The sequence below is a fragment of the Anas platyrhynchos genome, chromosome Z, assembly GCF_047663525.1.
Source record: "Anas platyrhynchos isolate ZD024472 breed Pekin duck chromosome Z, IASCAAS_PekinDuck_T2T, whole genome shotgun sequence".
NCBI classification, from domain to species: Eukaryota; Metazoa; Chordata; class Aves; order Anseriformes; family Anatidae; genus Anas; species Anas platyrhynchos.
This window is the reverse complement of record NC_092621.1, coordinates 11,313,265-11,339,785: the sequence shown is the minus strand read 5'-3', so window position 1 is coordinate 11,339,785 and position 26,521 is coordinate 11,313,265. Positions and strand designations below refer to the sequence as shown.

Sequence of the window (26,521 nt, the reverse complement as noted above, 5' to 3'; positions counted from 1 at the left end):
CTGCAGTGGGAATAAAAAAAAAAAACATATCTTTTTATCCTTTGAGGGTGAAAATGGATTAATGTGTATAATAAAAAAATACCTGTGGTGAGATCAGCCTAACATTACCTTTATGGTTCAAACAATTTTAGACATGCCAGCCTGTCTACAACTAATGTTGTGATGAAGCTTTTCCTTTTCTCTTCTTCCATCATTGTTTTCTATTGTTTGCATTTCCTCCCAGCTCATTGTGAATATGTTTATGCTGATGAAGGAAGTTCTGATTGGTTCTCCCTGGAGTTTAAGGTCCTTTGTATGTTCACAGGTTACTTGAATAGCTGGCTAAGAGCATGTAGAAGTCCACATAAAGACTTAGTAGAGTAGAAACAGATGTTGGCTGGCTGCAAAGAGGAGTTGAGCAGAACTAGTGCAGAATTGCCCATTATATTCCTGTTATGTCTTGTGTGTCCACAGTGAGCCATCAGCGGTTTGAAGCTTACCAGATTTTTGCAGAGCAAAATTCTGTATGCATCATCTGTTTCCCATCTGATAAAACTAAATTTCCAGTTTTCCCGGTTGCCAAGAATTAAATTATTTTAGTGGCCTACAGGAAACATACAGAAGAGGTATTTGAAATACTTGATAAAATATTTAAATGTAATTAGCAGATTAGATAAATTTATAGTTTAACACAGTAATTAAATTTGAAAGGCACCATGTATTATCCAGTATGTCAACCAGTATTACATCAAATTAAGTATTTGTGCAGATCGGAGAAATAAGTAGCTTTTTTTTTTTTTGCAGTGCTTTGAAAGTTTAACAACTGTAGTAACTTCTTTACATGCTTTTCTGGTGTTTCTGTAATGAGATGTGTGATTGCCAACCATTCCTACTGACGTGGCAGTGCGTGTTATCTGAAGTTGTGCCACCCAGCCATGTTATATAGACCACAGTTTGAGAAATGTTGATCTGAGGGATTCAAATGATAAGAATGAATACGCAGCTATTTGTCCAAGTAGTGACAAGCTTTTCCTACGTGTAACTGAGAACTTGGAAAAAATTATGGTTTTTGTGTGTGTTTTGTTTTCATTTTTACGAATCCTGTTTACTTGTTTTTATGTTCAGAAGCTTCTTGCAATGATATCCTGAAAGAATAAACTTAAATCATTTTTTTAAAGTGTTTGTTATTCTAATTAAGAATTTCCTGCTCTGAAAAAAGGATATGGTTGAAGTTTTTAGGATTAACTGAAAAAATCAGGTACCAGATTGTTGGACAAATGCTTTATAAATATGCTCAATGTTAAATTAGGCATACATTGCATCAATCTTGCTGATTTCCACTCAGAAGTTGTATTTGTTCTTCTTTGTCGAATGATGGTGTTTCTGAATAAAACACCAGCTTCCAAGGGGATTTCTTATCTAAAGACTCTATAAGCGTTCGACACTAACTCAGTTTTTGGCTTTGATCTGCATGAGATTTTTGCTTAAAGTTGCATTATCTCAAATAATAGATTTACTTGTAACAATACCAGGCAAAGTGTTTTCTTTTTAATCAGTGATTTTACTTTCAGCTAAAAGGATAGGAACAACAGAATTGTATAAAGAATTGTCTGGATTTGAGGGTCACTTACTGTTGTTTATCCTCTCCTGCCCCTGTCTCCTGGGATCTCCATTTAGTTGTATGACTTGACCTTAATATCCAAGAAGGTGTAGTGTGTGTCTTGAAGAAGAATCTTGATAACAGGTATGCTTGGAATTCATAAAATGAACCTTCTGAGTCAACATGAAGGAGTGAACTTTTATGTCAAAGCATAATTTGTAATAAAGAATAATGTAAGCACCTGGTTTATGTATACATACTTGCTTGTATTTCGTATTTCACCTCTTTGGATTTGAGAACAGTTTTAAGGAGATGTTGATGCTCTTGAGGTGCTTCCAGCTGCTTTCAAAAGTTCAAGATACTAATAATCTCAGAGACTATATACAGGGAGCAGTATGTTAAGATGGTTCTCCTCTTTGTGGGGGTTATGATAGCCCCATGCTCCCCAGTCTGCTGGTAGTCTTTGTTAAAATTACAATACTTAAAAAAAGTATTTGGAGTCAGCAATCATAGCTGTGCAGCGGATAATCTGTTGCAAGCCACTTTACAATTTATATACGTGTATATCAGATATATCAGCCAGAGGATGCAAGGGGAGGGAAACAGGCATCCCTGACATGAAAACCATGGCAGAAAAAAATCCTTATAACCTGTTGCAGTGCACCTGGACAGCATCTGGTGTTACTTCTTTACCCCCTGTCCTCTCCAGCTCTTCCTGTAGGTCCCAAAATTATTACTTCAGACAGGAACTCCTTGACCGAAAAAAGCAAGAGTTGCGTCGTAATTGTGATCAAGTCCATTATGAAATACGACTTGCAACAGCCCATGTTTCAAGAGGAATTGTCTCTGCCTGCCTTTTGCAGTAGGTTTCGTATGGGTGACAGATGATGATTTTGGATTATTATGTTCTGTCTGTGCTTTGTGCTAGCTAATAATAGGCTAGCAGACACCTCTGAAGGTACTTGCTGTTGCTTCAGAGAATCAGAAAGGGATGCTATTGCTGTCCTGTCAGATTTAAATAATATAACTTCAAGTTTATGATGATCAGGGTAATAATCATTGCTGAGATCCAAAAACAGGGAGCTAGAGGTAGTGATGAATACAGAGTGTGATACCTCAAGCATTGTGTCCTTTGTGTCTTCTGAGCAGATAGTGCTCATTAATGACTTCACTATAGGTCACCCAATAATGTGTGATTTTTTTTGTTTTTTGAGCTTTTTATCCCAAAGGCTAACTGAATAGTTCTAGCCTTAACTATTCAGGTCGTGGTTTTGAAGTCATGCTAAAGAGGGGATTGTCACTGAAGGGATATCTTCACTGTTTGCCAAGTGTCCTAACCATATTCCTTTCCTTTCTTGTGCTGCCACTGAAATTCATTCACCTTCTCAGTAGATGAGGTGATGGAACTGTCCATTAGCTTTCACAGAGACCACTTTCCTCATCTAGTGTGCTATGCAAATGCTGCTGTGGGCCCAGCGAGCTGCTATGGGGTGACAGAGTAAATACTATTTCTTAAGCAGCGGTTCAGGATTTGTTGGACTGTGTTCTCAGGTTTGGCCCTCAAATGCTAATAATGAAGGTGTGGGGGAGGACTTAACCTTCTCAAGTTAAATGATTTTATTCAAGGTTAAAATGAAATGCTTTGACATTGATTTTAAGTGTCAGTAAAACTGATGTGAGTCACTCGACGGAAGGTTAGTTGAAAAGTTTTACAGTTCAAGAGATGCTTATGGTGGCAGAGGAGTTAAATGCTGGGATGTCATTTTGTTCTTGATTTCTCTTCCTGTTTTTTCTTTTCCTCCCTGGTATTTCTTGCTGCCATGTTAAGTACCTCTAAGAAAAGATGCTTGAATTTACGTACATACAAAATGTGAGTCTTTGTCTCAGCATTGAAAACAAGCATTCAGGTATTCTTGCTTCATGATGCACCGTGCTGTGTAAATGTGAGAAGACTCTGATAACTGTGCAGTGCAACATCTTCAAAGGAAAACTGAACCACCTCATGTATTTTACTCCTCCTGAACCATGACTCATGAGCAGCCCATGAGGTCTCCAACATTGTATTTTTATTATGGTGGATTGCAAATTTGGTGATGTTGATCAATGAGACCTGGAGATAATTGATGTCAGTAACACCCCATGATGACACCAAGCACGGAATGTTATCCAGTATGTTTGTCATCTGTGATATCTGAGAACATACCATAAATAGTGTGCCACATACCAGAAAGAATAGAAGGCAGTGAAGAAAACCATTGTTTGGGAAAGCTCAATACTTGTTTATGTATAAACATAATGATAGTTTTGTCATGGAGCTTTTATACTGCTGCCACTAACACAGTATTTGAATGCCATCCATGCAGAAGTAATATAATAGCAAACTCCATCAGAGTTCGAGAAGTCTGGAGTTTCTGTCTCTCAGCATCCAAGCAGAGCTGGTGAAAATCTTCCTCTGAAGTATTCTTCTAATGGGAAACAGGCTACCTGTAAATTTGGGATTTACTGCTAGTGAAAGCAAAAGCTTCCTTTGACCTAGATTGTGCCTCCTGGCTGTGAAACCCTGAAGTGAGGGGTTTCATGTCTTCATGGTAGACTATCAGATGTATTACCTTGGACCTAGAACCTTCAAGCCTCTTGGGAACTGCAGTTGCTGTTCATGGCTTTCTGTTAACTTCCCCAGTTGGCCGGCTCCTGTTCTGATGGGGCTGTCAGGGTTCAAAAGGGTTACAGCATTTTTTTTTCCTGGTGTCTCTACATGAAGTTTCAGAAATTGCATTCTTTACTAAATTTAAGTCTTTTTATTTGTCTTTCATAAAAAAAGAATTTGTAATCTGAGAACAGGAATTTAGGATTTTGGGTAGCTTCAGTGATGGTCCTGGTTTAGAATATTCCCCTTTAATTGCTTGGTTTATTTCAGTTTGGTTACAGTAGATCTCCTGTCTTGCTTTTAAGTAGAGGATTCTAGGTGAGGTGTTTAAGGAGTGCTCTGAAGCCCAAATATTAAATGAAAAAGCTTTTAGAGAAGTTTAGACTGGGTGAGCATTGTGTTCTGTCCCAGAGAAGCTCTGCTGTTGTGGTTCTTCATAAATGTGAATAGAGGTCAGTGTTGGGTCGAAGTCTCTGCTCTGACTGAGACTCAAATACTGAATGTGAGTCTGGATCTAAGGGTGGATCTGAGAGGGCCTGTTGTTCATAAAACAAATATTTTGTATTTTTTGGTGAGCAGGCCATTGTATCCCTCAGTAATCTTCACAGACTATTACATAGTTTTATGATGTTTTTAATTAAAAGACTTATAAAGCTGATACTCATTTGCTCTGGCTCTGTGGTCTGTAAAGTAATCTATAATAGCGTGAGGCTCACTGGGTTAGATCAGCGAATTCATTGGCAGCTGTAGTCTGCAGTGTGCTGTAGGAGGGTTTGTAAACAGGTAGTCTTAACCAAGCATGTTAAATGTGATTTTTTTTTTTTTTTTTTTTTTTTTTTTTTTACCATATGTGTACATTGAAGCCTCAGGGTTGGAACTCTGCAAGTACTTTTCTCTTCCTTTCTTCAGAATCTGAGATATTTTCACAGGTTTTTCAGATTTCCTCGCCCTGCTCTGATCTCAGCCAGGTAGAGTAGAGCTGCTGGTCTCCCCTTGTGAGTTAATTGAAGAACTCCAGAGAGAGTGTATGTTTCTGTAGTGGGAAGAGATTCGTAGTACCTCCTATGGATGAAACAAAGTATTCAGAAATAAGACATTATATGGTCCCATACAAGTTTTTTGTCCTTATTTTCAAAAGGAAGTATTTTTTTAACCTCTGTTCTGTAATCTGTTAAACTTACTCAGTCAGTACTTTTAAGATAACAGCTATAAATGTGAAATGGCATCTGCAATTTAATTTTTTGTTTTTTTTTTTTTTTGCATTGCTACTGCTAGGTGGCTTTAATTTGTACTTGAGAAATTATTGAACTTTTTCTTAATAGAACAAAATTGACAATTGCCTGGAAGCTGCATAGAGCAATGAAGGAGGCAACTGAATGACTGCTCTGTCAAAGCGGGCTGTTTTAATACTTCAGTGAAACATTTTTGAAGTTTCTTCCAAGTTTTTTTTAGAGACACTGATTGTGTTGAAATCACTGATACACTTGGCATTGATATTTACCAAATATTTGCAGTAGTTCTGGTCAGGTTAGGGTCTTCTCCTTCTGATTGTTTACACACTTGGTCAGTTACAGTGGTCATTAGTGCAGCAGCTTTTGGGATCTGAGATGAAGAAAGCGTTATCTTCTCTTCGATTTTTCTTTTTAGTATCTTCAAATCATGACATTTATGTAACTTCTGGATTTTAAATACCTGGAAATTTATATTTTGAGTGGTGTGGAGGATAGGAAATAAATGTGTTCTGTGGGAGTGTACTCTTGATACCTTTGCAACAGCTCTTATGCTGCAATAGTACTGAGTGATTCAAAAAAATACATGAATAGACTCTGTGCACAGAACCCTGGTGTTGTCAGTCTTGTGTATGTGTTTTCTCTTTTTGCAGTGGCTTTGTTATAGCATAACCGGATGATGGCACTAGGTTTTTTGTAATCCCAGTGATAACGTTTTAGCTGCTTCAAGACATCAATATTTTTGGCTATGCAGGATTTCTCACAATTTCTAGCAATCCTTACAAACACTTCTAGCAAGCTCTAGAACACTATCTTATTTTAAGTGTAGTTTTGAGAAGATTGCCTCCAACATCCCTGAAAATCAATCTGGGTAAGGACATCCTTAGGGAATAACACAAGTGAAGGGTTTGAGGGACATAGGTAGGACCTTTCAAGTCGTGGCCTCTTCCCTGTGGGGTATGTATGTGAGCCCTGCCCCATCACACTCTGTGTGCCAGCGTCTGTAGGGGTTACAGGCCCAGCATGTGGTTACACTGTGCTGTATTCAGATGCATAGGAAGGAGCTGCAAGAGTTTGTGCCTTGCTCAGCAAAGCTAGACCCGGTGTATCAGTGAGGCTTGCTTGCTTGAATGTGTTTTAATATAACTGTGTGGATTTCCATCCCTCTTGGCGGCTGCTCACCGTATATACATGTAGCATAAATATTTTGCCTTGTCTGCCCCATCTGCCTGAACACACCTGAGGAAATCCACGAGGGCTGCAGAAACTCAGTCCTTTATAAATGCAGAAGTGAAAATCTAATGTATTTTATGTTATAGGAACATGTGGTGGTGAAGTAGGCAGCTGTAGGATAGGGTGTCACAGGCAGGTGGTGTGGACATGCAGCTGAAGAGGCAAAGCAAAAGTGGGAAGTGGAAGGTAAGGTGGTAGGCTGGTAATACCCAGGCACAGGGCCATGGTCAGGAGATGGGTGGTATTTAGGTTCCAGGTGACTAAAGGCTAACCATGCAGGAAGGCTTGTGTCAGCAGGGAATTGGGGAAGGTGCGTGTGAAGAGCAGAAAGTGAGTAAATGCTGCAAGAAGTGATGGGAGGGACATGGTGTAATGCATGTGGATTTTAGATAACCTATTCTTTAAGTAGAAAGAGGATGTTAGTCTTGGTTACGTGCTTTGCCATACTTGAGTGGAAAGTCTGAGCTTTCAGAGTTAATAGAGTAGCAAGTTTCCATTATAAAATTCATTTTCATTCCCCTTTATGCTTGTCTAGCAAAAGCATTTTTTAATCTTAGAGTTTCTAGGTCAGCTCAGAAGAAAACCACTTCCATGCTGTTTCTGTAAATAAACATGACAGTTGTAAATGTTCTTCTGATCATTGAATCAGCGTAGATTTTAAAATTGGCTCACCAGCTATTCATAGCTTAAAGTGCAATTCTAATGCGAATGCTGTCAGATAAAAATAATTCAGTACCTTTTAAGACACACATGTGCCCCTTACTTAGCACCTTTAAAGAAATAAGTATTTCATGGAGTTAGGGTGTTTATAAAATTAGAGAAGACTTGTAAGAATACAGATACAGCAAAAAATATTTGGTGTTTTATTGGTGGCAATATTAGTGCTATTCAAGGGTATTAAATAGTGGAATGACTTGCTGTAAATAGTACTGTAAATAGTGATCTTAGGTCTATAATGAAAGTGTTTTAAGACTGCTAGGTATTTGGAACATAGTAGGAGAACAGTGTTAAAAGGCCAAACCAAATCCCTACTGTCTTCAATAACCCGTAACCAGCAGTGTTCAGGGGCTAATAGGCTCAGACACACCCTTCTTCTATTGTACACTCTGACCTTCAATTGTGTGGGGGCTTAACAAATCCTTTTATTCAAATTTGTTTTTAATTTTGCCTTCCTGTAAGGACAATTGAATCCTTAGGTAGAGAAGAAGTTGACCTGTGACTTTACTAACCTGTCAGTTTCACTAGTCACCCCCTAGGTCTTGCCTGGAAAAAGAAAAAAAATGCTTGCTTCCTGTGTAGATAGTACAACAGTACTTCATACTGCTGTTCTTCCTCTCTGTATATTGTTACTCTCTTGCCCTTTCCATTCCACTTTTCTTCACTGTCCGTGTTGCCTCTTTATTAGGCAGTAGTTCTGTAACACTGAGCGTTAACATTATTGTTTTCTGCACTTGCTTCTAGTTGTGCTATATGCCACTTGAGGTAGGTGTCAAGGATCTGTTTGCAGTGCTGAAGATAAATGTCCGGTTCTATTCTGTTTCAGCTACACCAGGAAGCTTGAGTTAATTTAAAGGATGATTTAGTTAGACTGTTGTGTGCTAACCTGACCTTCTCTGAAGGTTCCTTCAATTGTCTGAGGTCTTTACAGTAAGTGCCAAACGTTATCTATCCATCTGCTTGAACTACCTGGAAAGAACAGTTTAATGGATTGAAAAATGTTCAGGATGACACTGGCTGTTACATAATACCTCCTTCCTCACTTCATTAATAGCGGTATAATTTCTGGATATTGAAATATGATGTTTCTTCTCTTGGATCCCCTGCAAACTATGAGCCTGGAGAAAAAAAAAAAAGTGAGGCAGTATACATTCTCATGACTTTAATGTCATCAAACCCACTAGAGCAAGCAGTTCCGTTTATGAAGGTCATAATCTTTTTGAACTGCCTTTCAGGATCACTTAATTAAAAACTAGCAGATGGTTGCGCAGTCTCCTTCCTTGCAGATTTTAAAGACCTGCCTGGATAAAGCCCTGAGTAACTTGTTCTGACTTTCATAGCTGAACATGCTTTGAGCTGGAGGTAGGACTAGAGACCTGAGGTCTCTTCCAACTGGAATTATCCTAGGATAATTTATTTCTCTGCATCCCACAGCTTGTGGCCACATATGTAGAATAAGTGCTGGAGCTAAGGATTTTATACCTGGTAATTGCTGCTGGGAATAGTCTAGTTAACGTCACCTCCTTGATAAATGCTTTAAATGCAGTTTTCATTACTAAGCAAGGGAAAAGGTTTTAGAACAAACTGTTTGCGTAATAATATAACACTTCTTGTGAATGGAAAGAGGTATGTATTATGCCAGAGCTGTTTGTCTGGTAGATATTTAATTTGCATATGTGTTTTCTGATTTCAAAAATTACTTTTCTTTTTTTTTATAGTATAAAGAGACTATTTGATTGGAAATAGAATGTAGGAATCCTTGTTTTGTTTTGTTTTTATCAAGAAAATATGGCACCATATCTTATGCATTTTTTTTGGCAAAGAAATGTCTGATGCCTACCGAAAACAAATTACCAAATGGGTGATTTCTGAGAGTAGCTGATTAGATAACTTCTCAAATGCCTTTCCAACCTTATGTTTATGGCCTTTTAAGTAAATATCTGTGACATTTCAGTAATGGCTTTCTACTAATTAAGTATTTTTGTAGAATTTTTTAGAAGTATGGGTCATTTATGTAATAAAGCTCTTGAAAATCGTAGAAAGGCTTGGATTGGAAGATCATTTAACTCTAACGTGCTGCCGTGGGCAGGGACATCTCCCACCAGCCCAGGTTGCCCATGGTTGTTGAGCACTGCCAGGGATGGGGCTTCTCTGGGCAGCCTGTGCCAGGGCCTTGCAACCCTCTGAGTGAAGAATTTCCTCATGTCTAGGAAAAATAGCTAAGAGCTAAATGGAAACAAATATTTTATTGTTTCTAGAGATCTATGTTTAATGGCATGCCTTATTTGGGACTGGGTTGTATGTCTAGTGAACATCATGTGTTTCTATCTGGTATCTCTGTACACTGGCAGCTGTCATTTGCAAATAGGATGAAGTTGTATTGTTCATGATTTAGGCTGGTCTTTGTTACTGGCTAGGGTAAATTTTTTGAGAGAGTACTCGTTTTATTTGTTTTTTGTTTCCTGTATTCCAAAGTGGATGTTTTCATAAAGAGGTTGTATTGCTAAAGGAGTTCGGGAAGGTCTTTCAGGGTTGTACCAAGTGTTTCCACAACCATTTCCCAAAAGATAAATTATTTCTCAGAATGATTTTGTTTTGAATACTGCTCTTGCATGTTTGGTAATATTAAATGTCGGTTACTGTATAATTTAAATAGAATCCTTTTCATATTTTTGTCAGAGTTGTCAAGCAGTGAAGTACAAAATTCAGTAAATGTATTTTTAGGGATTGAGTAAATTTATCGTATCAAATATTTGGTTCTGCTATTTAAGCAGACAACTATCTGTGCGGAAATATGGATGGAGTGTGTTAGGTGTGGTGTGGTTCATAGAATAAATGTGTTTTGCAGCTTTGCAATCCATGTAAAAACTATGTGTGTATATATATATTAATATTAATTTTCACATTATTACTTCAGTGCTATATTGTTTATGGAAGTAAAACCATGTTAATGTTTCTCAGGAAACACAGATAACCCTGTGTGATGTTAGTAATGCCAAATGCTTGATGTTTTAAAAATGTAAGTAGTTAATTTTGACTACGTATAAACTAAATGGTATGTACTATTTTGTTTGGTGTCACTTTCCTGAAGTTTTGCTGTTCTTCAAAGAACAGACTAAGTGAAAAAAACAGAGGATGAGTGTGTTTCTCTTTCATGTTTACAGTACAGGAAAGGTGGTTGTCTAGTAGTGCTACTTTACAAGTGTGTGAGGATAAGAGGACTGCTTACAGAACACAGCAAGCCTCTTCTATTTGTTTTAAGGTGTTTTAAGGTATCTTACTGTCTTTCAATTTTCTCAGGGTTACACATCGTTCTGGAATGATTGCATCTCCTCAGGATTGCGTGGCTGCATGCTAATCGAATTGGCATTGCGAGGGCGTCTTCAGCTAGAGGCTTGTGGAATGAGACGCAAAAGTCTATTGACCAGAAAGGTAAGTGGTCATGTTTGCTTTTATGTTGTGTTCCAGACAATGCATAGTTAAAAATTACAATCAGTTGTAAAGAAAAACTTTTTTTCTTTTTATGGGTTTAGATGTTCTGAGTAGTGGCTTCGGTCACAGGTACAGAGTTAGTAACTACACTGTTTAAACGGTGAGCTTAAAGGCTTTGTAAAAATCTTCTGTACTTGTTCTCAGCTCCTGTTAGTTCTCTTGAGGTGTTCCTGCTGCTGCTGGGAGCCTTATGCAATCAGCTGGCAGTGGCTGTGGCTGGGGTGCGGTGACAGCAGTTACTGCTGGGAGCCAGCAGCACCGGTTGTAATCTGTCCAAGGAACTGGCTTTTGCAATGTCAGTGAGATGTGGGCTGGGGCTGAGACGGACAGATAACTGACAGCGAGCCAGATGTATCCTGCAAGCCACCAGTTCGTGCTGGTGTACACAGTATCTTCTGCATGGTATGCTTTGCACTGCATGGGAAGGAAACATCCTTGTACTTTGGGCCCCTGAGAGCACAAAATTGTCTAGCTGAAGCATGTGACTGGTGTGTTAAATTGGTTATACTCACTGACCTTTAAGATGGGCAAATTTTTAAGGTTCTGTATTGAATTAGGCTGAAGATTTGAAGCTTTAATTTATTACTTTTGCTGCTGGATTTTTTTTCCTTAGTACAGAATGTGCGAAGTCATACCACTTGAATTTCTACTTCATCAGCATTAGTGGATTCTTGTAAAATAAGTTTATTGAATAGTTGGTCAAATATTTCTATCCACCACAAATAATTTCTCTTTCATAGCCTGTTTCCTTGTCAATATTACGCTTTGCTGATTTTTTTTTTTTTAAAAGGAAAGCTTCCAAATTCCCTAACCTTTTCCCAGCTTCCTTCTCCTCTAAATAATTGAACCTCTGTTCAGGCAAACAGCTCCTACTTCTTTTAGCTTCATTTAAGCATATTCATCACTGATTAGTTTGTACATTTTTTTTCCCCCCACAAAGCTTTTGGCTCCTTAGGTATTCAGGAATGTTCTTTAGCAGTTATTTTCTTTCTATGCAAACCTTGTCAGGTCCGTCTAACTGAAGTTTTAACTACTTTTTTTTTTTTTTTTTTAAGGAAAATGAAGAAATAACCTGTGTGTATCTTTACTACAGCGTACAAACCAAATTCTTGTTTGTCTCCGCTCCTTTTTTTCCCTAATTTTATCATGTGTTTTTTTGGGGGTGTTTTTTTTTTTTTTTTTTTTTTTTTTTTTTAAGGAGAGATAAAAGCTATATAGTATTCAATGCTTTGTTCTTTTTGTTGTTGTAAGAAAACGTAGTGTCTTTTTTTGCAGGCAGGAGCATTCTATGAAAGAGAAATAACATAAAATTCAAATGAAGATTGATTTCTGCTTATAGAATTTCATGCAAATAAAACCCCTAACTTCTGATATCTATGATATTTCTTCTGTCCTGCCCCATCTCTGTTTAGAAATCATTCTTGTTTTATTTCTCATTTTATGCAAATCCTTGCGCTGTTTAATATGAAATTGCAGTCTTGTTCCCATATTTGCTAGATATATGTGCCTTAGCTCTACCAAGTGTCCACCTCCACCCTTTTTGGTACAAACTTGCAGGCTTTGCTTGCTTTGACCTTGTTGTGTTTTATTTTTTTTTTTTTCTTGCTGTGAATTAAATACCGTGGTTAGTGAGTGGAATGAGCTGTCTAGTTGCATACAAGGTTGTGATTCAGTGAGGCAGCAGTATCACTTCATATAGCATCTGCACCTCAAGCTAACCCTTCTTCTGCCCTGTGCCAGACCTTTCTGGAGCTTTGTGGGAACGTAGAAGCTCCTGAAAACTCAAAGCTCTGGTATGTGTCTCAAAAATCATGCATCTTCCAGCCATAGCATGAAGGCAGGAGCTCTTTTCATTTACTTCAGTTGGTGCTGCAGCTGAGAAGGGTAGTCCTGTTTTTGCAAGGAAGCTTAGTATTTTTGCAGTCTCTCGTTAGTGTTCTTGCAGCCTTGTCAGGTCATCACTGTCTGAAAACTAATCCACATATCTGATCCATTGAATTTTTACTTGGATCATTTTCTTGGTCTTGTCACAAGGTGTGGCACAAGTAATAACTGAGAAGAAGAGGAGGGTAGAACTACTTCTTTGGGCAGTAGTACAGATAAATCAAGTACATGCTTGAATGCTGGAGCCAAACGAGACTGAGAAACTGGCAGGCAGACTTGATGGACTTCAGTAAAACTTCTGAAAGTCAGTATGACATGTTCTTATCTTGCAACGTCCTTGTAAGTTTAGCTTGAGAGTATAGAATCACTGTATTGTTTTAGAGTTGCATCTGTTGATGGCATCACTGCTGGAAACAAATAAATGAAAGCTGAAGTTTGTATGTAAATAAGCAATTTCTAAGACCAGTGGTTACTGAAGACAGAAAATGGCACTCTATGCTGCCTTACTGTATCAGAAAGTAAAACCAATAATTAAGCTTTTTTTTTTTTTTTTTGAAATAAATCTTACAAATCCTTGGTGAATTAACTTCTTATTTTATAACTGATAATTATGAGTGATCCGTGCATGAGTGACTTTTTACTCATTATTAAAACTAAATAATGAAGAGTTTACTCAAAGTCAATGCATGAGGTGCTTCATCTTTAGCATCACCTAATTGCAGAGCTTCATTGTGGCAAATGCAAATTAAATACTCTGTATAATTGAAATGTTCATAGCAGTCAGATACCAGGCAAAGCTAATATGTGATAAATTGCTGAAAAATTGGAATAAAGAAAGACTTCCTTAATAGGGCTAAGGATCATCATCTCTGAAGAACCAGGCTCTTATCTTCTTTCTCTATTTTAACTCATCTATTAAAAAAAGGAAAATATTCCCCTTGAGGATGCTTAGTCTTCTGTGATGATCCAATTCACAAGATGCCCGACCCACTCAATTTCCCACTTTTCTTGTGCTCTAATTAACCAAGAGACATTGATCAATAAATCCTCATTCAAGAAAGAGCAGATCAGTGAACACAGGAGAGAGGTGGCTGAGCTCCCATTATTGCCCATCTCCACGTGCTGAAAAAGGGAGGAGGAAAAGAAATACCGGGGAGGTATAAATCAAAATGCTTTTATTTCAGGGGAAGGATAATTGGAAGAATCTGTACAGTAAATGTTCACTGTAGCAGAGAGTGAGAAGAAACAGTGCTTTATTGCCTGGCTGCAGAGAATGGTAAACTTGGAGACAAAAACGCCGTGTTTTGTGGCTTCATGAGGGCTTATGGTGTCCTGACTGAGTTGAATGGAGGAGTCTATGCTCCCTATAGGTCTTTGTTCTAACGCCTGTATGTTTAGTCTCAGACTGTCATCGTGCGTTATCTTCAAACTAACTTCTTAAGCTTCCTTGCAGTGGCAGTAAAAAGTATTTTAAGTGCAAATAAGCAAGGAAAGCTGTTTTCTAAAGTTTTTAAGATTTTTTTTTTTTTTTTTCAAAAATGGTCTGAAGTCTGGGGTATGTCTCTTCATTGAGGGGTATATGTGGTGTTGGTTGTTTTTCACAAAACATGTCAATAACTTGACTTTGCATCTTAGTGAGATGGTGAATAGTAGTAGGTTACCAACTGCAGGAGGCTGGAACTATCCACTATAACTAAAGTTACAATGAAAAAAGTTACATGAAATTAATCATCTGGGACACTTCAAAGAAACTAAAATTTTGCCAGAATGTCAGTTTTTAAAAGAACTAAAGATGAATGTATGTTGGGTGTTTTTTGACTAGTTTCTTCAGGAATACATGAAAGGTGGCTATTAATAGAGCAGAATCTAGCAACCAAAACCAAAACTTTAAATATACTCAATATTATATACTCAAATCGTATACTCATAACCTCAATACAGTGTATTTACTTGAAATTAAATAATAGAAACTTCCAAAAGTTCAGAAAACACAGTTTAGAACTGGGAGATATTATATATTTTTATACATCGTTAATGAAGTTTTTGAGTGAAGCTACACTACAAGGTTGTAAATCAGAAATACAGTGGTCATTAAGTGTGTTTAGTTTCAAGTAGGGATTGCCTGGACTAAAATCCTAAATTTCCTGATTGATAAAAATCCTAAAAATCCTGATTGATAACCACTTTGCAAAAATATTTTATATGCTTTGTTTTTATATCTGAACAAGCCTAATTCTTTTTAACCTGTCATTGTTGACAGCTTCATTCTTGATATATACTTTCTTTATATATACTGTCTAAAATGGACATAATATTCTAGCTATGACCTGCTAGGTATTCACTAAGATCTTTCATACAATTTTCCTGTTAATACAGTTTAGATTGAAATTATCCCTTTGCCAAAAGACTTGTTTTTTGTTGATTCATTTGTTTTTTAGTCTGCTGCTAGAATTACTAGATGTTTTTTCTGCCATTCCAAATTAGACAGTCATTTATTGTATCTTTCATATTTGTTCCCTGTTTTTCACTCTGACTATAATACTTCACGTTTCTTTCTGATTTTATCTCATTGTCCTTGGATACATCTTCAGTTAAGGATCACTTTGCCATTATGAAGGTGTCCTTACATTGGAACTCATTTCTGTTCAGTGTTATCTACAGACCCTATAAGAGCATATTCTCCTCTTCTATTGTTTGTAGTAAGAATTATTAGAACTGCAGAACTAAACTTGGGATGTATTTCAGTGGAACGCTGAAAGCTTTTTACTGGCTGGTAACAAGCATCTTCCTGGTTACTGGGAAGCTTTATTAAAAGTAAGACTTTGTATCTAATGATTCTCCTTTATTTGTGGAATTGTTTTAATGTGGTTAATTTTTTCTTTGTTTATTTTTAGCACTTTATATGCATCAGGTAAAAAGATAACTTATAAAACAATTTGAATTGTTATATCTAATCATTATTTCCATAAGCAACTTTGATGCTGTAGTAATTCTTTCTTTCCTAAAGAAAGAGTATTTTTTGTTGTTGTTGTTGTTTCTTGGGGGGGGGGAGTATTTTTTTATAATGAAAATATATTGACTTGAGCTAATGAAATTCATACGTTTTTAGTTCAGTGCTGTTACCTTTTTTTTTTTTCCTCTGGTTAGAAAGACATTTGTACATGGTTGATATAACTGCTTGTACTGGTGTACTGGTAAACAAGCAGTTACTCAAGGTCTTAAAATTTATTATGTTCCTGTGAATGATTTTCTTTCTCTTGTGTTCCCTTGGGTAAATAATTCAATTAAATCATTTTATAATTTATTAAATGACAAACATAAACCCCTGTAATATGTAATGTCATCTCTGGTATGTACATATTTTGCCTAACATGTATGAATTAACTGTTAGTGAATGGAATGTAATATTGCTGGTCAGCATGTTCTCTGGAGCTGTAAAACTTACAGATGTTGTCACGAACCCATTTTTTTCTGTTGATACATGGAAGAAAACCAGTTTTCCTGTTTTTTCAGTTTTTAATTGATTTCTCAGTTACATGTGGCCTAATTGTTTAATACTAATTGTTTAATACTTTGAATAAATTGATTTAAAGCAGTAAAATAGACTGCCATCAGAGAGCAGTTTAACACTGTAGTATAGTATACTTTGTTTTGAGGAAGAAGTGAAGGACTTAATAAGGTCAGTGGATTGTCTTCCTTAAAAATATGTATATATAAAAAAGAGGTATTAGATATGTATGATTGCTATAAGTTTAGTTAACTAGCCTTTAATGTATGTTACAGGTAACTGACTTAATATAGCTTTTTGTAATTAAAATCTTGAATAGTTTTTTAACAACTAGATATTTAAAAAAATAATGATTCTTACAAATTTCACTTTTTAAAGTTTTCCTTTTTTCTCATAACAGGTAGATTTTCCTGTGTTATGTTGATGGATGTCTGTGTTATATGAACTATGTGAAAATACTGTGTTCCATTCTGTCTCAGGTGATCTGCAAGTCAGATGCTCCTACAGGGGATGTTCTGCTTGATGAAGCTCTGAAACACATAAAAGAGACCCAGCCTCCTGAAACAGTACAAAATTGGATTGAACTGCTTAGTGGTAAGCCTTGGACATACCATATTTGCTTTTTTGCCCCTCCATGTGACATCACTAGAGACTACACTGCAGGATTTTAGAGAAAAAATTATACAAAAGTGTAATTAGTCTGTCCTCTGCAGTAGTCTCTTGTTGATTGTAGCCTTTAATCATACATAAGTAAGTGTTTCCTTTGACTTAAGTTGGTACAGAAAGGATCTAGATGTAAGTGTCAGAGAACACTTCAACTCTGTGGAGGAGATGTCTTCTGCTGAATCCAGAGTGAATCAGGGCTGTGCCCTGTAGATGTATAACTGCCTTCCTCTGTAACTAGCAATGAGGGGTAGTGGAAGTTTAGAGGATATTCATATGGATTCAGTATTCAGAGCTTTTTGATGAGGAAAGAAGATAAGGAGCTGACTGTTCCTATGTAAAAACTGAGACAAAATTCAGCCATCAACCACAGAGAAACAATAAAGAGATGTAACAGATATTCAACATGCATTCTAATGTCATGTATTTCTAGTTGTTCAAAACAAAGGCTTCAAAAGGAGCACTTAGTGCACAGCTTTTCCTGTAAAAGAAATTAAACTGAAATAAAATAAACTGCGTAAATTACACTGAAAAGACCAGTGACCAAGAGCATGTAGTGCTTTTTTTTCTGTCACCAAAATTTATTACCAAGGCTTTTCTGTTTTCACAAAACACACAAGATGCAGCTTCCCTGGAGTAGATCAGAGCTGTACGTCGGTTATCTGAGCAGTAGCAGGGAGGGAATCGTTATTTTGTCAACAACATAATTTTGGGAGGTAGGGGTAATGAGACTTGAAGTTGTTCATGTAAATACATGTATGTTTGTTACTTGTAACAACAGATAAGTGAGTTTCAAAAATGAGCAAAACCTCTCCAGCTTTCTCTGCCTTCTTGTTTTCATTATATTTTTCCTATTCCTCCTGTACTGCCTGAAATAGCCTTCCTTGTACTTTAATAATAAACTTGCACAGTTCATAGTCTGTGTCCTTGCCACTCCTTCCTTCCTGTCCCGTGAGTGTTTTCTCAGTGAGAGAGAACAAAACATTTCTTGTCAGTAGGGGGCATGGCTGCTGCACATCCCTGCGGTCTAGCCTCTTCTTGATCAGCTCTCCTCCACTTTTACAGCTTGCAGAAACGACTCTTTTTCTCCGCCCAAATATGTAATTTGCACTGACTATGTCTCCCAGGGAAGAGCGCATGAAGTTAGTACTGATTTAAAAAAGGTCAACTAATGAATGAACAATGCTGTAGGTTTCCTTGGGGCATGAGCCTGCTAAGCTTTGTCTCTGGGAAGATCATCATGATTAGTGCTGTGGCTGAGACTTGGATCAATCCTTTTTACTTGCCCATGGTGTTTAATTACTAGTTCTTTGATGGCATTAGGGTTCTTTGCATTTCCCAGGGTTAAGAGAACTGCCCTCTGATATTTTCTTTCAAAGTTTTACTTCAGGGCTGGATCCTGGAAAACAGCTATTTCAACCATAATTATCAGAGATGCAAAGAATAATGCTTAAAGTTCTAGTACATACAAGTTCAAAGCCATCATGGAAATACTTGTATGGACATTTGAGGCTATGTTCTTCAGGCTGTTGTTGTTTATAACAAAATTAAGGGAAGGAAGTATAGGAAATACCGAAGTTCAGATCAAAATGTCAGGTCTTTCTGCAGATGTAATAAATGTTACACCATTACCTCTGTGTAATGGTGGAGATTGGTCACAAGGTGTCAGCACAGTACTGGTTTTTAGTATCGCATAGATCACCTGACAGATTCAGAAGCATCTAGGACATAACCTTTGCTGTGGGGAACACTACAAGGAGACTGCATTTTTTGGGGGGTGGTAGTGGCTGGTATATGATAGTTCCATTCATGGTCAAGCTGGGAAATCACACCTTGGTGAGGTGTAGGACCTACTGGGACTTGGCATGGCTCAGGCCTGGGTAGGTTCTTTACCTTTCATGATGCAGTTGGTGTCTCCTCGATTGTGTACTTAACCTGGCTGTTTCTTAGATGCAGTTTTTCACCTTTTATCACAATGAGAGAAACTTTAAATTCATCTCTTTTGTTATTATTAAAAGTTAACCAAAGATAGCTTTCTAAAATAAACACAAGTTGCTATGTAAGTTGTCATATTGCTTATGGAAAAAACAGTTCTACATAAGGAATACTTAATGCTGCTTCTGCCCTTGCCTATTAAAGAGCATAGGCTCTTTAATATCAGGAGGAGATTTTAATACTTAAGGTAAATACTAAGGTAAGCTGGACCTAAAAACTTTAGCTGAAGTAAATTTCTAATCAAAGAAGAATTTCTCGGTGTTTAACAACTTGACTTTTATCAGTAGCTCCTGCTATTGTGCTTTTAAAATTTCTTCAAGTGCATGCACATGCTCTGAAGTGCCCATTTGTCCTGCCGTAACAGAAAGCATTAGAAATAATTATTATAGAAACATCAAAGCCCACCTCAACACAAGTGCTCTTGTGTACATCCACTCACCCACACTCACAAAGTGCATGCCTGTTTCACCTTGGAGGGATCAGAATTGGAAAGAAGAGCATGAACCTGAAGAAATAAGAGAAATGAGGGCGTATGGGATAGGTATATATTAGCTTGTCTTTGTGACAGAAAGAATGGTGATGATGCTGCTTCCAGTCCCTGAATTGACATAGACTGAGCAGACAGGGTTGGAGGAGATGCTTTTTAATTTTTTTATTTTTATTTTTATGGTTACTGTTTTAAAAAAGTCTCCATGACTGATTTTTCATCAGTAGAGGAGTGCTTATTTGTCATATCGTTGCTCAAGATGTAGCTTGTCTAGTGTTGCATCCCAACTTTAAATGCACACAAACTCCTCAAAGAGGCTCTCATGGTCTCAGTCTCTATGCGTGTATCTAGATGGGTCAGGGATCAGAGAAATGCTGACATGAGCACGCTATCTTACTGTTATAGTCAGCTATATGAATTTGACAGCTCATTCTGCACCACAGGAGGGGAAAAAATTGCTGTAGTAGTACAGCTTAGATTTTTCCTGACTGTTGGCTTTTTTTGTTTGCCTTTTTTTTAGGTGAAACATGGAACCCATTAAAGTTGCACTACCAGTTACGAAATGTCCGTGAACGGTTAGCTAAAAATCTGGTGGAAAAAGGTGTACTGACAACAGAGAAACAGAACTTCCTTCTTTTTGACATGACTACGCACCCACTCACCAACAACAATATCAAACAGCGCCTCATCAAGAAGGTTCAAGAAGCAGTTCTTGACAAATGGGTGAATGACCCCCACCGCATGGACAAGCGCTTGCTGGCACTCGTTTATTTAGCCCATGCTTCAGATGTTCTGGAGAACGCTTTTGCCCCCCTTTTGGATGAGCAGTATGATTTAGCCACAAAGAGAGTGCGGCAGCTTCTGGATTTAGACCCTGAGGTTGAATGTATGAAAGCCAACACGAATGAGGTTCTGTGGGCTGTTGTAGCAGCTTTCACAAAATAACTGCAATCAGACTGAAGTGTTCTCTTTTCTTTCATGTAAACCAGTTGTTTCTCTTCTATTGACTATTCATGTTTTCTGTAATTTGTACCTTCTCACATGAATCAGCTCTTGTTTAATGGGGATTATAAGTGGTGTATTCCCTCTTTCTCTGTGCATCTGTATACAGGATTCTGCTGGTACAAGAGACCTTCCTGTTTAAAACAACAACAGAAAAAGGTTTTACTGCCATATTGGCATTCCATTTCCTATTAAATTTGAGTTAACTGAAATATTTCTGTTACTCTATTTTTCATCTTATTGTTATTGAAGTGGTTTAACATGGAAAGCACCTCGAGGAAATGTGCATGCAATTGGATCACTAGTCTCAGCTGACACAGATGTGTGCATGCATCAGTACTTCTGCAGTACAATTCATAACAGATCAAAAAGGGCCTTTTTTAAAAATCACCAAAGCTCCATGTTGAAGTGTCTGTCAGGGCATTTTATACACAGGTATTATTTCAATTATGTCTAACAAAATTACTTTAAAAGCAGAAATTCCATTTAGCAGCTTTATCAATAGTTCCTGTAAAATGCCCCATAAATTTTACTTTTCATGTAAGTCTCTTGTGTACTTATACTTTCATTAGAATGGTAGCTGAGTCACAAGGCTAGTGTAGAAAGGTCCAATTGTTTCATAAACCAGTTTTGGGATGGGATACATTCCATTATATTGTAAATATAGTTCAAGTTGTATATTAACAACTGCCCCATCTTAGTATTTTGCAAGATCTACTTAGTTGTACACCTGGTGCCCCTTACTTGCTGTCAGTCATTGCCATTTGGTGGAAGGAAAGGCCTCTTTTAAGGAGTATGTATGTGAAAGCTGTTTGTTTCCAGTGTCTACAGAGTTTGCTGTCTGGGTATTCTCTGTCTATGCATTGCCTTTGATAATTAGCATACAGAAAGAGACCACTTTCTGTCGTTCTTTTTCTTTTTCTCCCTCCTGTATGGAAGAGGCTTGTGACCAGTGCAATTCTTGAGTGCAGTTTTTAATTTTGTTTGTATACAAGTTAATGTTTGTCTCTTAAATGTTATAATCTGTTTTACATTTTAAAAACAGTCCTAGCAGGTGTTGCATGTAAATGGTTAGCAAGTAATGACTGCAGTTCAGATGATTAAGATTTCTGTAATGGGACACTCTACTATATTTTAATTTTTATATACAATTATGCTGATTAGCACACTTGTAAAAAAACAAAACAACTATATAAAACTTTGGCTTTTTAAAACTTATTGCCTCTTTACCACTGCTTGTTACATCTCCCATTCGTTTTACAGTGTAAATATTATGCATTGAACAAATTAAGCATTGATTTATATATTTTTTTCCTTATAACGCAGATTTATAGCGGGGCTTACAGGTGTTTAGAAACTTTATTGGTTAATATTCAGAGCAAGAATACTAGATGGTGTATAACTGTAGAGCTGAAATTTAAGAGATCCCTTAATCTGTATACTAGCTTTTTACCTACAGTAAATAAACTATGATCTTGAAAGTGCCTGAAACAGAGCAAGCATGTCATTTTTATTTTTTGTTGCTAATTAGTAAGGTTTTATTGCTTAACTGAAAGCTTTAGTTAATATCCTTCTTATTAGAAAGGGCGAGTTTATATTAAGTAGATCAAACTGACCTAATCGGTGGAGTCGCTCAGATCTGCAGGGTTCATGACCGAGACAGATTGAGTTAGCGTACGAGTGTGCAGCCGTGCCCGCCATGGGTAGACCTCTTCTATCTCAAGCACAACTCTACAGCCTCGTCTGTGACTGGACTTCCAATTCTGCACCTCATTTCGTATTACTTACATGCTTAGGTAGTTGATTTTAAAATAGAACTTAAATTCATCATACTTAAGTAACCTTTTTTTAAATAAAGGTTTTTAAAATATGGTCCTTAACATTTAATGCCACACTGTTCTTTCAGTTCTTAAATGCTGTTTCTTTAGAAAAAAAATAAATTAAAAGTATATTGTAAGGTATTTCAAACTCTGGTTTACAAATAAAAAGATGCAGTGTTTTCTCAGTTGTAAAATGCTGTGTTTAAATCTTTGAGGAGCTTGGGCATGAACTTTCAGCTTGGACGTTTATTTTAAGCTTTTTCAAAACTTGTTTGTTTTAAATGGAGGACAAATGAGAGTTGCTGTGTTGCTTTTACATTTGACAGCATACAGAAAGAATTCTGTGCTTGATAGTATATTCTCACTCACTGCTTTCATTGTCTCGTGATGTTTTCTGATTTTCTGTAGCTCCTTGAGAGGATAAAGAAATCAGTTGGAAGTGTCAGAGAAATAGTGAAGTATTCATGAGTAAGTTGAATGCACAATTTTTTTAAAACAGCTTTGAAAAGCTGTATTTGAAACATCCTTCAGACTGACAGTATCTTTTTGTAGTCCCTTTTCTGTCCTCTCATCTTCATTCTGTATTTATGTTTCTGCTGGGTTTCACGTTAGGTTGTGGAAGACACAGGGGTTTTGTCTCCCTTAGAGCCATTATGTTCAGAAATGTTACCCTTCTTTAGCCACCTTTAGAGAGGTTTCCACCCCCAAATAGAAGATAACTCCCTACAATATTTATCAGCTTTCTCTTCCTTCAAGGTAGAACCTGTGTGATAGAGTTTGTACTAGGTGTATCAAAGAACCCTCTGATAGGTTTGATGTAAGTAACAAGTGGTTTTTGAAGAGCGATGGTACCTTTTGCTAGACCACCTGATATACACCTGGGTGTATGGGGGGACACAGAAGAACTTTTGGACTCTTCAAGTCCAATGCGCTTTAAAAAAACCCAAATCCTCATGGGTGCTACCAGACCTAAAGTCTAACAATAAAGGTAAGTTTGGTACAGTAACAGGGATTAATTTAGCAAACATTCTTGCCTTCGTTTCAGGTTCTAATAAAGTGGTTGAACGTGGGAGTCTGCTTTGTTCTGCTGAGATTCAGGTATCCTTTCTTCGTATTAGCTGCTGCTGCAGCTCACAGATCAGGTTTTAAGACAGTTCTGGCTGCTGTGAGTCTGTCTCTCACTGGCTACCTGAAGTAAAGATTGCTATCTATAGCCTGAAGAACCTGAACCTTAAGGGAAAATAAGTATTGTTATTCAGGGACTCATTCTTCTAAAACAAACTTCCCAGTTAATCTCAAAAACAGGATTTTGAAGGATAGATCCACAAATGGCATAGACATACATTTAATTTTACAGTCCTTGAGATTTCCATCCTCCTGCGTTTCTAGAGATGGCTTTACAGTGCTCCTTTATGAGGTGTTAGTGAAAACTCTGTGCCATGCATGATGCTTTCGAGGTGAAAGTTGCATAAATTGGCTATAAAAGACTGGTGGCTGAGTGCTCATGTGTTCATGCCCATTTCTCCTACAAAGTAAAGATATGTATTAACTGTGTTCTCTGTGAACTGGACTGAATCTGTACTGAAACAAAATAAAGCACCCTTTCAAGCTATGAGCTGCAAGTGGTAAATGTGTATCACATGCATGCAATACCTGAAGGTATTTTTTTTTCATTTATTCAGTAGTTTGAGTATTTTTCCTAAGGTCTTCACCAGTTTGGGAAATGGAACTTTTCAGATTTCCATTAAAGTGTCAGTTCTATCTAAACTGAGCTTCAGGCACTTCAGGTAGTCAAAAGCCTGTTTGTGTCCTAGTTTCCCCCTATTGTGTCCATCTATCTTTCTAAATGGAAAGGGGTTTTCAGATTCAGAGAAGTACACATTTTTTGAAAATAACTCCTTTATTCTGTGGCTATGCTTATTTTTCAACACTTTAATGACTCAGGGAACGAGGTGCTGCCAAGTGCTTTATAAGTGTCAAATACAAATGTGTGACTTCGGGTGGCCTTGAGTAGGAGGGATCTTTGGATGGGGAAGAGACATGGTCAGAATACTACCTGTGTTCATCTCTGGACAAGATCATCTGCAGTTTCCTCCCATTGCATCTTTTTTATCCATCCTACAAAGCAGCAACACAAAGCCTGTGAAGAGGTGATGATAAGAATTGACTTCTGACTCAGGAGGAGGAGGAACAAGATAAGCTGGCTTCTAAGACAGTGCAAAGAACAAGGAAAGAAATGCTGATCAGTAGTCTTTTTTTTTTTTTTTTTCCCCAATACCTTTCCAAACTCAGTTTTCTGTTTCTTTTTTTTTTTTTTTTTTTTTTTTCCTCTCAAAACTTTGGCACCTGATGGTTGTTTTTTATTTTTTTTTCTTCTTCCCTGTTTCTTGGTGACTTCATCTTTGTGCTCACAATTTACCAACTTCTAACCTAGATGTTTCCACCCTTGCCTTTTTATTACTAAGCTCTCAATTGCCTTCAGTTTTAGAGTCATCTCAAGCTTAGATCTCTATTACCTGATTCTCAGAGTTGCTTTCACCTCTTCTTCGATTCCCTAGTGATGCTTCGAGGAACCTCCCCCTTCTTCAACAAATGCCTTTGTCTATGCTAGCTGCCCCAGTGGCTGAACTAAAGCAGCTGGCTTTCTGATCCAGCTTACAAGATGTGGTTTGTTCAGATGAACAAAAGCTGATGCTAATTTACATTGAAACTTCTCTTTGCTTGCTTCCAAAGCAAGCTATTGTCCATGCAGCAGGGAAGACTTCGCAGGGAAGAACTGACTTTTGCCAGTTCTCTAATGTAAATAGATCTTGTTCCTGAGTCAGTGCTCTAAGGACTTGCTATCTCCTTACTCAAGCTTTTATTGTAGTAAGGTCATATACAAGATTAATTCTCCCTTTTGGGCTATCTGCTTGTTAAAAAGGGAAGAGTTTGTGTTGCAGCTCTAAAAAGCATCTTCTCTAGTGGGCCATTTAATTTTATGGAAGTTGTAGACAAATTATTTTGAAGGCTGCTTCACTTCTATAATGGGATAAGTAGGAGAAGGTAGAGGCATAGATGCGTTTACAGTTTGATTGCATTAAGTCCTGTTTTCCTGGCAAAACAGACTGAAATATTTTACTGTTCCATTTTTGCTGTCCTGACTCCCAGTACATCACTCAGTTCCTTCCCTTCTGGTGCATTTGATGTCTTCTGAGACAGGATTTGCCATCACCTAATGCACTAGTCCAGCAGGACTAGCACGTGTTGCTATTCTCTACTCCTTCCTTTTGTACAGCTCTTCTTTTTCCCTTTGCCCTAGGATTGATCTTGGAAGTAGGTGTTAGGAGAAGACTTCAGTGGTGTATTGTAAAGTAAAATGGCAGGGAGTTTGTAAGCTTTCTCTGCCACTGTCAGAGTGTCTTTATAGGTCCTTCTTTGTTTTCTGCCTGTTCAAACAGAGTCATGTTATAACCAGTTCTTAGAATCCTGCTCTGACTCCATAATCTCCAGAGGACCTCAGTCACTTCCGAAAGTAAGATTTAGCTAAGTAATATGTCAGTTTTGCAATGCTAAATAGTACGCCTACATGCCATTAAAAATCTCAGGCCCTGCGTTCAAGGGACCTGCAGAAGAAATTTAGCCAAACCAGGTCATTTCTCCTAGCAGCAACCTCGCAGTAACCCACCTCAGCTGTGGAGAAGACAGCCTGATGGAGAAGTCACGCTCATGCCTGAACACACATGGCTCCAGGAGGGCTGCTTCTTCCAGTGAGGCCTGCGATTCCTGAGGCGCCTTATGCAATGTTCTTAATGGCATTTTGAAAAGCTCTTGCATGGCTACAAGCTTTATTGCTCTCTGCCCCACTCCTGTGTGAAAGAGGAGCTGGCCTGGGGCCGGCGGTGAGGAAGCTTCTCTGCCTCTGGGCTGGCGTGGGTGCTGCTCTCGGTCCAGGCGGGCTGTGAGCTATGGACCTGAGCTTCTTCTCCTGGAGGCTGCTCTCCCAGTGATCCTGCCCCGTGCGCACCAGGGAGACATTTGGGGTTGAAGCGCTTCCCTGAGAACAGCAGGAGAGACTGGAGAGCTGTGCGTAAAGGGGTCTGGCTCATGCCCACCAGTCAACATGCTGCAGATGCGTCTGGGGCTGTGCTCGTGCCTGCGTGGGAGAGGAACAGTCGACCGTTCACAAAGGTTTCAGTCATCCAGGAAAACAACACGTCATGGGGGTGAGCGGTTGTACTTGAAACAGAGTGCCTGTGACCTTCCATAAGCTGGAACATGTACAA

General features: G+C 37.8%; 1 protein-coding gene across 1 annotated transcript in view; it reads left to right on the top strand.

The window, feature by feature from the left end:
* The window catches only part of GOLPH3 (golgi phosphoprotein 3), a 33,526-nt gene extending 11,599 nt beyond the window's left edge, over nucleotides 1-21,927 (top strand). The window contains exons 2-4 of the mRNA XM_038170442.2: nucleotides 10,706-10,837; nucleotides 16,769-16,883; nucleotides 19,955-21,927. Of these exons, the coding sequence (XP_038026370.1) occupies nucleotides 10,706-10,837; nucleotides 16,769-16,883; nucleotides 19,955-20,379 (672 nt within the window). The 3' untranslated portion in view covers nucleotides 20,380-21,927. The remainder of the gene's footprint in view (nucleotides 1-10,705; nucleotides 10,838-16,768; nucleotides 16,884-19,954) is intronic.
* Nucleotides 21,928-26,521: the final 4,594 nt, after the last annotated feature.